General features: G+C 63.4%; 1 protein-coding gene across 1 annotated transcript; it reads left to right on the top strand.

Annotated features, from left to right (window-relative positions):
* The first annotated feature begins 267 nt into the window (after positions 1 to 267).
* On the top strand, positions 268 to 5,017 carry LOC123018775 (platelet glycoprotein Ib alpha chain-like). The gene is made up of 2 exons (XM_044421136.1): positions 268 to 347; positions 1,485 to 5,017. The coding sequence occupies exon 2, from the start codon at positions 1,486 to 1,488 to the stop codon at positions 3,985 to 3,987; it is 2,502 nt and encodes an 833-aa protein (XP_044277071.1). The 5' UTR covers positions 268 to 347; position 1,485; the 3' UTR covers positions 3,988 to 5,017.
* The last annotated feature ends 6,986 nt before the right edge of the window (positions 5,018 to 12,003 follow it).

The following is a 12,003-nucleotide window of genomic DNA, read 5'->3' as shown; positions in this document are numbered from 1 at the left end:
CAACACCTTGCCCAGAAACGGGATGTTGGCCACAGGTCTATAGTTAGTGGCCATCTCTGGATCCAGTGATGCTTTCTTCAGGACCGGTCGTATTACTGCCTCCTTTAAAGGGGCAGGCACTTATCCCGGCAACAACAACCCTGTGAGGTAGGGGAGACCGAGAGGCAGTGGCTGCCCCCTCCGCCCCGGCTATCTCGCCCCGCAGACCGCCCTGCCGAGGGCAGGGCCCGGCTGGCCCGCCTCCCAGGACCGGGGCGCTGCTCGCGATAAAGCCAGCGCGCTGCGCTGCGCCCTGCGGCAGCCTCTGCCCGACCTCGCCTCCTCGGTGACGCCTCCAGGCTGGGCAGGTGAGTGGGACTCCCTCCGCGAGGCCCCCCGGCCGCGTCCCCCGCGCGCGTAGGCCGCTGGGCTTCGGCCGGCGGCTCCCCCGGGCCTGGGGCTGCCCTGCTCCTCCGCTGGCTCGCCGCGCCCTGGAGCCCCGAGCCTCCGCGAGAGCCTGCAGTCGGTCAGGGAGGGGGCCCTGCGCCAGGCGCTCGGGGGGGGGGCATCCCGGTTTATCCCCCGCAGAGGAGCAGCATCAAGGCGGTCCTTCCCAGTGAGAGGGAGGGAAACGCGGAAGGGCTTGGCGCAGGTCCCGCTCCGCCCCCCCCGTCCCCCTCCGCGCCTTCCCTTCTCCGTCGTCCAGTGGCCCGGAGCGAGCTTCGGGCTGCGCTGCAGTTGCTCGGTTTTGCAGAGCAGGATTTGGAGGTCGGGCCCCTGCCTTGGGGGGTGGGTTCTCTGCTCCGCTTTTATCCCCTCCCTCCCCCGCAGCAGGGCGGCTCCCTCGCGAGGGACACCAGGCCAAGCGGGGCGACCGGCCCAGGGGAGCCCGGGGACCCTCGTGGCTGAGTGGGCTCTCCCCGGACTCTCCCTGGGGTACCTGCTGGAGGACCGAGCTACAAGGGCAGGGCTGGGGGAGCGTTGCCGCGATGAGCCTCATCGTCCTTCAGGCACAGCCACGCGAACGGCCACACGCTCGAACGCTGGGAGCGGCCTGGCGCCGCCACGCAGCACGGCAGGCAACCCGGTGTGGCGTTCAGGGTACCCGAGTCTTTGCCTGGACGTGCCCAGCGGACGATTAAATGGTTTCCACACTAGTGTGGTTCCACCCTCCGTGCGCACATATCCCATCAGCCACCACACCTGAAACTGGATCCCCTGCTGGGTCCAGGCTGGCACAGCTCCTGCACCTGTCACTGTTTGCAGGGGATCCTGGGGTAGCGGCACCCCAGGACCGGGGAACCCCAATGCCCGGTTCGGACAATTGGAGGAGCCGTGGCGAGGTGCGGGAACGACAGCGCAGGTAGCTGCTCCTTCCCATCCCGCTGAGCTGCACTAGTTCAGCGGGATGCGGACAGCCTGACAGACCGTCCCGCACAACAAGGCTTGTCGTGACACGCGAACGCACCCCGTGTGTTGATGTGACCGCTGCTGCTTTCTTTCAGCATGTTGCCCCGGAGCCGCCGCCTCCTCCTCCTCCTCCTCCTCCTCCTCCTCCTCCTCGAATGTGGCAAAGGCCAGACGCCCTGCAGCAGCTTGGGGGGTCTCGCCTGCCCCAAGCCCTACCAGGATGTCTACACAAAGACCAGAGATATCACAGAGATCCCAAAGTCAGTCGGTGCCATCATTACTGAGATGTTCTTCGTGGAAACCAGCCTTGCTGAAATCAGAGCAGGAGCCTTTCGAAACATGCCCAATCTTGTGAAAATTGACTTTATTAGCAATAAGATCAGAACAGTTGAGGTGGGAGCATTTGATAATTTAGGGAAACTGGAGGAGCTGGAAATATCAAGTGCAGAGTTAGGGAGCCTCCCCGTGGGCACCTTCCGAAGTCTCACTCATCTGTGGAAACTGAACTTGCGGGATTCTGGCATCCAAAACATCGAGGAAGGACTCTTTGATGATCTTGAGAACTTGCAGGAACTTTATCTGCATCAGAATTCAATCCCGTTTCTTCCTGATGGTGTTTTCGATGAGCTGCCCAAACTGACCTTGTTACATTTGTCTGGAAACAAGATTTCCAGCATCTCCAAGGATGTCTTCAAGCAGCTGCCTCGGCTGAAAATTCTCCGGCTGCACCAGAACGAGATCAGCAGCCTTGCGGAGGGGAGTCTAAGCAGCCAGCAAGGCCTGGTGGAACTCAACCTCGGGAAGAACAGAATCCAAAGTCTGCCGCCCACTCTGCTAAGGAATTTGGTCAACCTGGAGAAACTTTATCTGGACAACAACCTCCTCGAGGTTCTCCCAGATGAGGCATTCCGTGGACTGAGGAACATGAGACAGCTGGCGCTGGCTTCCAACCAGCTGCAGGTGGTCCCCGAGCGGCTGTTGACAGAGATGCCTCGGCTGCAAACACTGGACCTGAGCAAGAACAAGCTCCGTTCCCTGGAGAGCCTGAGGCTGCATTCTTCTCCAGAACTGACCACTCTCAATCTTCAGAAAAACCAGCTCGAGACCATTCCCAGGGGTCTGTTCGACAATTACGGCAAGCTGACTTTGGTGAGCCTGGGTGAGAATCCCTGGAGATGCGACTGCACTCTTCTCTATCTCTACCAGTGGATGAAGGCTAACCCTGGGCGAGTGAAGGACGCCGCCAAGGTGAAGTGCACAAGTCCTGATGACCTGGCTGGGAAAGCCGTGAAGTCACTGACTGAGGACCAGCTGATCTGCTTAACAACCGCACCCATTTTGGTCACCTCCGAAAGCAAATTACTATCCGTGTCCACTCTTCCACCTGCGGCCACAGGAAAAATAAGCACAGCGCTTCCCCCAGGCAGTGAAATGCTCACCGTTGCCGGTGCCGAAATGTCCACCATTCATGAGCCCACAGCCACAACCACCAGCACGGCCAAGAGCACAGAGCCTCCAACTGCAGGCCCCCAAGTCACCAGCAGGGGGAGTCCCACCAGGTCCCTGGAGAGGAGCAGCAGCAGCGGCCAGACACCCCCGGAAGCAATCAGCACCAGCACCACCACCAGGGCTCCAAAGGCAAGCGCCCAGGTCACCACCAGCGTGGAAAGTCCCACCTCAACCGAGAGAAGTTCTGAGGGTGCCACCACAGTTCCACGCACAGCCTCCACATCCATCACAAGCTCAAGAATGCTTCCTACCGCAGGCAGGAGCTCCACCGGGGCACCACCCACCCCCCTCCAGCTCACACCTTCCACCAGTGAGCAAACAACAGCCTCTGAATTCACCAGTACCACAACTGCTGCCGCCACCTCTCACACCACCCCCGAGACCCCACCTGCACCCACCTCGGGCGCTACCAGTGCCACCGCGTCCCCTCACATTTCCCCCACAGCAGCTCCGGACACGCCCCAAAGCCATGCGGAGACCTCGGCGCCAGCCCCCGTGATCAGCACCACCGCTGCCAAAACACACACGGCCACGCCAGCACCTGCGCCTGAGAGCCCCCCGGCAGGGCGGCCCTCCTCCCCCGGGGCATCTCCCACCCCAGCCAGCACGGTGGCGTGCCTCTGCGGTGCCGGCACAGCAGGCGGGTGCGGCTCTTGCTCCTCGACCACGGAACCCACAACCAGGCGAGATGCATCGACACCCCCCCGGACGGCCACCCCCTTCGCTTTCACAGTGGCAGAGCCGCGGGGGTCTGTTTCCGGCCCGGCATCAACACCTCAGGCTGCCACCAGCAGCAGCTTTTGCCCGTCAACCGCCAGTTCAGCAACGACCTCCCCGGGGAGCTCCGGGACCGGCCGCCCCGCGGGCGCCCCCTTCTTCCGATCCCCGGCCCTGGCCTGGGGCCTCTCGCTGAGCTCCAACTACCAGTACTGCACGCTGTCTCTCGCCATATACCTGTCCCTGCTTTGCGTCGAGCTCTGCTGTGCCGCGGCCCTGGCCAGGCTGGTGTACGAGCTGCACAGAGGCGCCCAGCCTCCAGGCAGGCCGCCCGGGCCGGTGAAGCTGCTGCGAGTGAAGCCCAAGGAGTAGAGGTGCCGGCAGTGCCGGCGGCAGGAGAGCCCGTCCTCCCGCCCTCCAGCGGGACCGGCCGGCCTTGGCAGGCACCTGCCGGCCAGCATCAGGGGGCGCTTTTGCGGCCGCCACTGCCGCCAGCCCCCCTGTGCTGCCCTCTGGCTTCTGAGGCCACGGGCCAGGGCGGACTGAGCGGCAGTCGAGCGCAGCCTGGCCCAGTGGGAACCGGCAGTGGCCTTGGCCCAAGCCTGGGGCCTGGACAGTGGACAGCCTGCCGTCTCGCTCACTCGGCCGAGGCGTCAGATGACAGGCATTATTTCTAGCAAAAGCATTCTTGCTGATGTGCTGTGCATTTTCACTGAGTTTTTCATGGGCTAGGAGCCTGCGAGTGTTAAAGCAAGGTGGGAAAGCCGAGGCGGAGCTAGCAGGCGGGAAAAGCGGCGTGTGCATCAGGGAAGCGGGAGCGAGGTGGTGCTGTTGGCACGGAGCATCGTTTGCACGCTCCGGTTATGAGGCAAATGAGTTAAGATGACATAAAAGATTGTGAGAAATAAATAGAACCGAAGACACTCACGATTTAAAATAGCAAAATAGTAGCAAGCCGATGAAAGGAAACAGGCAGGGGCCTACCTGAGAAACTTAAGGAAATGTGGCTAACATGGAAGTAATATCTTACTCTAACTGGGAACGTTGGAAAAAGTAGTCACTTATTATTCTGGGCAGAGTTCTGTATTTGCTCGCACATCATGAGCAGCTCATAAGAAATCTCACAAGCGGGAGCGCGCAAGCAGAGAAAGGCGAGGACCGGACACCTGTCCTTGGCTGGGCTTCTCTAAGCGTTTTTGCTCTAGCCAGAATGTCGTTTGGGTAAGATACGCCTAAAGAAGTCTGTTCATAAAGAGAGGGGGTGCGCCTCAGAAGGCTTTGAAATTTTTCCTTCTAGTAACTTGGCATTTTCATGTAATGTTCATATACTCTTGTATCTTGTATTGCAAAAAATGTAAAAACTGCTGAAAATGTAAACAGAAACTAAAAAGCCAGCTAAGAATTTTCTCCCTTTTGATACCAGAGGCCAGTGGACTGGCATTCCTGCTCGTCAGCAGTAAAAGGGGGAGTTACTTGCTGCTTCAAGACCACCTAAATATTAAGCATGGATCTCATAAAATTCCGAGTATGTCACACTGTTTAAATGTGTGTGTGTGTGTGCGCGCGCACACACACACACACACCCCCCTCTGACCTTAGGACAGAGGGTGGCCAAGCTCGGAGCCACGTCCAGCCGGGGGCCAAAGCCCGCGGGCGTCAGGATGCTGCACAGCAAGAGCGCGGGGGGCCGCCTTCTCTGAACGCGCGCAACTCCGCACAGGAGTCACACATCTGCGGGGGGGGGGTGTCTGGGGCCCCCCGAGGGCGCCTCGGGTCCTGGGGGCCAGATGCGGCTGGCGGGACGTGCTTCCAGCCCGCGGGACCGAAGGGAGACCGTCGCCGCGCTGCGCGGCGGGCGTGGACTCGGCGCAGGGAAGCGCTCCCGGGCGGCGGGGGCCTGCGCGGCGGTCCTGGCAGGGCGGGCTCCGCCGGAGAGCCGGCCTGGCCGGAGCCGCCCCCTCCGTCCCTCCCCCGAAGGGCGGCCTGCCCGCGTCCCCCGCAGAGGAGGCGTCCCCGGGCAGGCGCGCTGCAGGCAGCCGAGCCGGCGAGGCCGGGCGCTCCAGCGGCCGCGCTCCAGTCCCGGCGCGCTGCGCTGCGGTTGCGCGTTCAGCGGGGGGCGGGCACGGAGCGCGCAGGGGCGCCAGGCGACCTGGAGGAAACCTGCGCGCGCTCTGCTCCTTCGCTCGGGCTGCGGGAAGGGAGAGCCCGCGCGGCGCAGCGGCCGAGAGCGCGGCGGGGCCCGGGCGCGTCCTGCCCGGCCACGGAGCCAGCCGGGGCGCGCCGGGCCAGGCGCAGACGCTCCGCCCGCCTCCCTCACAGGGTTGTCGTGAGATGACAGGAGTGCGGGGAGGAGAATGCGATCCGTGGAGGCCCTGGGCGCGCCTGCCTGGAGGGTGCCGGGCTGCCTGGGGCTGCGCGGTCAGCATGGGGGCCTTCCAGTTCTTGCCTGCATTACCTCTGGAGTGCTTGTCCCTGTTTTGCAGGGCTGACTGCCTTTGCCTCGAATAGCAGCTGGGCTTTTGCGCAAGTTTTGAGGCGTATCCTGAGAGCATTTGGGCTGCAGTTTCTTTCTGAATGTCTCCAGTGTGGGAGAGCCCACCTCCTCCCTAGGCAGCTGGTTCCACTGCCATATTGAGAAAAATTTTCCTGATGTCCAGCCTGAATTTGGGCTGTTGCAGCTTGAATTGATTATTCCGTGTCCTACCTGGCACCTGGGACAGTCCTTCCCGCCAGTCAGGGTCGACCCTGCCAGACTGGACGGGTGGAGGGGCGGGCGAGGATGCGCCTTGGCAAGAGGCAGCCATCATGCGGAGAGTGCCTCGCACGCGGCCACGAGGTGGCGCCAGCGGCCAGCGGAGCCCAGCCGCCCGCCCCCCCGCCAGCGCTCCCGCGAACGGACCCGGTCTGCCCGGTCCTGGTTCGCCTTTCTTGAGAGGGCTGTGCTCACTCAGGGGAGAGGGTAAGGCACTCCGTACATGCTCAGAAGCGCGATTGCCTTCACGGCCACATCACATGCTCCAGGCAGCCTGCGCCCGTGCCAACAGCCGGCCCCCTGCGTGCCTGATGCAAGCGCTGCCAGGGCACCCCCTCGCGGACCCCCCGGAAGTTGCTGCAGCGGCCTTCCCCCCTCCTCCCGAGGCCTCCAGTCCCATTTCTAGCCCCTGGCAGGCACGCGCCTGGCCACCCGCGGCTTCTCTGTCCCCGGTCCCCCTTTGGCCGCCGGGCAGCGCTGCTCCAGGGAGACCCCCCCCCGGGGGGGCCCTCGTGCCCGGCTCTCGTACGCTGTCGCGGCGGATCCCAGGGGCCTCACAGGCATCTGGATCAGCGGAAACCCTGCAAAAGGTGCTAGTGGGACGGGGCCAAGGAGCAGTCCCCAGAGCAGCACCCCCCACAATGCGCCTTGAACCCTCTGCGGAAACAGCCTCTGCCCCAGCCGTCCTTTCCGCCCTGCCCCCTCTTTGGCTTCGCTGGCGGAAGCGCCCCCTGCCGGACCCGCAGGGACGAGGGCCTCCCTTGGCGCCGCCTCCGCGTGTCGCCTTCAGCGTGGGGCCCGGTTCCCCCACAGCGGCCAGGGCGGCTGCCCCCCTGCACCCAGAGGACCTCTTAAGCTGCTCCCCTCGCTTGCCCTCCAGGCCACCACCCACTGAAGGCTCTGCAGCTCCCTCCAGCGGAGACTGGGCAGGTGCCGGGAGCAATGCGACTGGGGGGGGGGGGGGGGGGAGGCATTGCCCAGACCCGCCTCAGCAGCCAGGGTGCCCTGCTGGCGACAGTCGCACACTGCATGCGAAGGGGCCCCCTGAGAGCAGCGGGAAGGCGGCACGTGCTAGAGCCCTGGGGACGCACGCGAGCGAGCAGTGCGAAGGCGCGTTTCCCGCCGGTGCCTGGATGTGCTTTTGGTGCCTGTGATGGCGTGTGGACGGTGTGCTCCCTCGGCTGACGGCCTCCTCGCGGGACCCAGAGGACAGAGGGCCTGAAGCATCGTGCCCGCCCGGAAAAGGCCTGGGAAGGCTTCTGGAAAGGGCCCGGCCGTTTCCCAGAAGAGCTGCCCCCATCTGCCCGCCATTAGGCGGCTGCAGGCGGGTCCGGGAACGGAGCAGCTCCACTGTGTCGCCTGCTCACTGGAGCCCTGACAACATCTGGAGAAGGCAGGAGCGGACAGGGGGGAGCAGTGCTTGTTCCGGGAAGGCAGCCAAGCGGCCTGCAGTTGGGTAACCAGAGCCAGACTGTGGGGGGGGGGGGGGGTGCCTGGCAGCTCGTCCATCTGAAGACACTCTGGGAGAGTGGCTCCTGGCAGCCACCCTGGGGGGGACTTGGGCCGGACAGAGCCTGGAGGGCCGCCTCTGCCCTGAGACAGGCTGGCGGGGGATTAGCACCACATAATCAGGACCTTGGGGCTGTTCCAGGGGGCCGGAGCATCTGTCCTTCTCAAGTCAGCTGGACTTTCTCAGGCGCCCCTCCTGTGAAAGGGGAGCGGCCAGGGAGGCCCGGCGCCCCTGCAGACCAGGGCGTCTCCTGCAGTAGAACGGGCCCCGTGGCCCCTGACGGGAAGCCTTTGGAGAGGGAGAGGCGTCCTCAGCCCTCACTGCTCCCCGGCTGCCATCCGGGAGGGAAAGGGAGGAGGTGTGCTCTGCGCCAGCACGGCTCCGCGTGCCGCTCCTCTAAGGCCAAAGCGGCCCCAGTGGCGCAGGTGAGCTGCCTGCTGAGCAGGAGGCCAGGAGGAGGCGGCCGCTGGCACAGGCGCTGCCTGCAAGGGGACACAGTGGCGCGTTGAGCACGGCCATTGCCCTAAAAGAGACCCTGGAAGGTCCTGGACTGGCGAAGTGTGCCCCACCGGGATTTCCCGTGGGGGATGGGGGGAGAGGAGGAAAGGGGCCCCCTCTTCGGCACGGGGGGCTCAGAGCCAGCTGGCTCCTCGTGGACCTTTGAAGGACAAGAATTTGGAATCTGGGCAATTACAGCCTTTCAAAAACGCCACCTGGTGTTTGACTTGTTTAGGGACCTGCCTGCCTGGGGTTCTTCCCTTCATCACCTGCTTCCCTTGCTACCCGGAGGAAAGAGGCATGGCAGGCCTGTCGTGAGCAGGGCCTCCTGGAGCCGGGGGTCAGGCTAGATGGCCTGGGGGGTCCTTCTGACTCACTCTGCTTCTGTGTTTCTAACGCTCCCGAGAGCAGCCCTGCGAAGAGCGGCTGCCCGCACGCCGCCACCTCCCATCTGGGCGAAGACCGGTGGGGCCGAAAACCCTCCGTGGCGCCGGAGCCACCGTGGCACTGCTGGGGGCCCTCAGGGCGGCTCGGGGCCTGGGTTGGGGCCGGACCCGTTGGCGGGGGAGTCAAAGGCCAGTGACCGCACACGGGCGGGCAGCACCCCAGGGGAGGCCATGGGCCGGCAGCCTTGATCAAGTCATCCTGCCGCTGTCGCGGGACAGCGCCTGACCGGCCGCCGGGCCTGGCCGCTCTTGTCGCAGGGGATGGGCCGACCAATCCAGGGCAGCAGGGCGCGGGCGCTCCCCTGCCTGCCGAATGAAAAGCACCGGCCCCCTTTGCGTGGCTGCCCTGCTCTTCCCTGCTGGGAAGGTGCCCCGTGTCGTGTCAGCCGCACGCTGCCTCTGGGGCCCGGCTGGGGACGGATGCGCAGCTGCCCCCGTGACTGGGAGGCCCCTTCGAGATGAAGCCCAGCCTGGCCCGGCGGATGGGCTACGAAAGGCCGCGCGGCCACGGCGCTCTCCTGCGGCAGCCTCTCGCCGCACGGTGAGCCCGAGAGCGGGGCCGCGGGGCACGGGGTCCTCGCTCGCTGGCTCGCTGGCTCTGGCTCTGGGGCTGCTACTGCATCCCATAAAAAAGGCGGCCCGGCGGCTTCTGAGGGGGACCCCGAGGAAAGCCGACAGCTGCGCGTGCACAGGCAAGGGTGCTCCCGTAGGCCTTGCCTGCTTGGACTTCCCAAAGGCTTTTCAGGAAGCCCCTCAGCACAAGCCCCGAGAAACGGAGCAGCCGTGGGATAAAGGCAGGTGGGAGTCAGTGGCAACGCCTCCCGAAGGAGCTCGTGGGCTGGAGAGCCGTCTGGCCGGGATTCTCCCTCCGGATGGGGACGCTGTGCCTGGCCAACGGGAAGGCGGGAGGGACCAGTGGCCAGCGCTCCACACTGAGGGGTGGCCACGAATGCGAGAGATGCTCGCAGCGCCCCCCCCCCCACTTCCCCCCGGTGCTTTGAGTGGAAGGGAAAGGCGCTCGCAGCTTCCTTGTAGCACGGCAAGCCCCCGCCAGGATCCAGGCTCTTCTGGCTGCCAAGCCCTTCCCAAGGGTTCAGCACATCCTGCCAGGCCGGCCCCCAAGAGGACGGATGCTCTTGCCACCTCATTCCCTCTTGTCCCTTGCTCTAAAGAGAGGCTTCCTGGAGCCCAGTGAGGGGAGAGTGGCCCTCTTAGCAATCCCGGGTTTTCCTTCCTGCCTCTGCTGCAAAGAGAAGGCAATCCGGGCGCAGGGACCGAGGGGGCCCCACGGCTGCCTTCGGTGCGAAGGCTCTGCTGCCACCCCGCAGGTCCCCAGACTCACCGTCTAGCCACAAAGAGGCCTCCCAAGCCCCGGCCAGGCCCAGCTCCGCTGGGGTGCACCCAAGCGGCGCTGTTTCAGGGCGGGTGCTCCAGAAGCTTCGGGGTGCAGATTTGAAAAGGCTCCGATGGACTCTGCACCTTGAATGCAGGACGGCAAAGAACGAAGTGAGAACACGGAATCTCTTCCAGACTCCTAAGAGGCGCCTCCGCTGGGGGAGAAAAGCGGCTTCCGGGTCCTTGCGACCCATTCAGCGTGCGGACAGCCCGCCTTGGCTGCCCCCTCCTCTCACACACATCAGCCCCTGCTAGCCAGGGCTCAAGCAGGCGCCCCCCCCCCCCCCCGGGCCGTTCCTTGCCTGCTCCTCCGTGGGGCTTCTCCGATTCCCCCATGGCTCCCCCTCCCTCTAGCCCCCGCCTGGCCTGGCAGAAGTGCCACCGGAGGCCAAGGGACGCTGCGGCAGGGCCGTGCGCAGCTCAGCGGGGTCTCCGCTCGCAGTGAGAGGACACGGTTCCTTCGGGACGTGGGACGGGCCGTGCCCCGGCGGGCTCTGCTCCGCTCCTGCTCTTCTCCGCGCCTTCCCTCCTTCAGCCTTCCCAGTGCTCGTCCTGCAATTCCACGCTCTTTGTTCACGTCGTCCTCTGTGGCCTGGCCCTGCCTCCACCTCCCGTGTGGGTCCTTTGCTTCGTTCAGGTGGTCTCTTCTTGTGGAGCCACGTGGGCTTCCTCTGCTGTCTTCCACACTTTCTCTTGTTGGAATTGTGTGTAGCTGTGCTTGGAGAACCTTCTTTTTCAAGATTTTCCACCCCCCTGGACTCCTTTTCCCTTAAGAGAGAGTTGCTGTGGCACCTCACTTATCACTGTTCTGAGTTTGTTAAAGCTGGCTCTCCCGAAGTCAGGGATACGTGTTTGGCTGCAGTTAACCTTGGTCTCCTGTATAATTGAGAAAATTGAGAATTCAGGCCTCCCACGGCCCCTTTCCCCAGAGTCCCCGTGGCAGCTGTTTCGTCCACCAGGCTGTCCCTGGTAGGTGGCGTTAAAGCGAGGGCAGCCGTCCTCTCACGCTTTCCTCTGCCTTCTGCCGGAGGAGGTTGTGGGTAACAAGTCAGGAATCTCGCGGGGGGCCATCCTTGGCAGAAGTTAATTTCCTAGCATATATCAGGGAAATTAATGCCCCCGTGACGACCTCATCATCGTCTTGGAACCGCTGGTGAGCACCCTTCACTCTTTGACTGGGTGGTCGATAACAGATGCCGATGGCCATGCTTTGAATGCATCCGCTTCTTCCGGTCAGCAGGCAGACTCACCAGCAAGCGCCCTTTCAAGGAATGGTCTGACTGGAGGCCAAACTTCCCACATAACTACTAGTATGTCGTCACTGTCATCGTCTCCTCCTCCTCCTCCTCCTCCTGTACTTGTGAGGAAGTACAAGGAAAGGTAACTAAATTTTCAGATGACTCAAAGCTGGTGGAACCCCAGAAGACAGAGAGAAGATGTGGGGTGTTCTTGATAGGTCTGAACACTGGGCAGAGAATAACAGAAAGAAATTTGCGGGGTGGGGGGGGGGCAAATGCCAAGTCCTCCACTTAGGAGAAAGAAACCAAATGCACAACTACAAGAAGGGGAACACTTGGCTCAACAACAGTGCAGATGAGAAAGACTGTGGGGTTGTGTAGCTCACCGGCGACATACGAGCCAACGGTGTGATGCGGCTGCAGAAAGGGCAAATGCTATTTGGAGGAATGTTGTCCATGGGGTTGCAGTGGGCTGGACGCGACTTTGCAACTAACAACAACAAACAGAAGCATCACTTCCAGAACACGGGAAGTACTGGTTCCGCTATA

The sequence above is a fragment of the Varanus komodoensis genome, unplaced genomic scaffold (genome assembly GCF_004798865.1).
Source record: "Varanus komodoensis strain SLA01 unplaced genomic scaffold, ASM479886v1 scaffold115, whole genome shotgun sequence".
NCBI lineage: Eukaryota > Metazoa > Chordata > Lepidosauria > Squamata > Varanidae > Varanus > Varanus komodoensis.
Note: the sequence above shows the minus strand (reverse complement) of the source record. Positions and strands in the feature narration are given on the sequence as shown.

Excerpts from the sequence above, each read along its gene's own strand:
- LOC123018775 (XM_044421136.1), top strand. The coding sequence starts at position 1,486 with ATGTTGCCCCGGAGCCGCCGCCTCCTCCTCCTCCTCCTCCTCCTCCTC.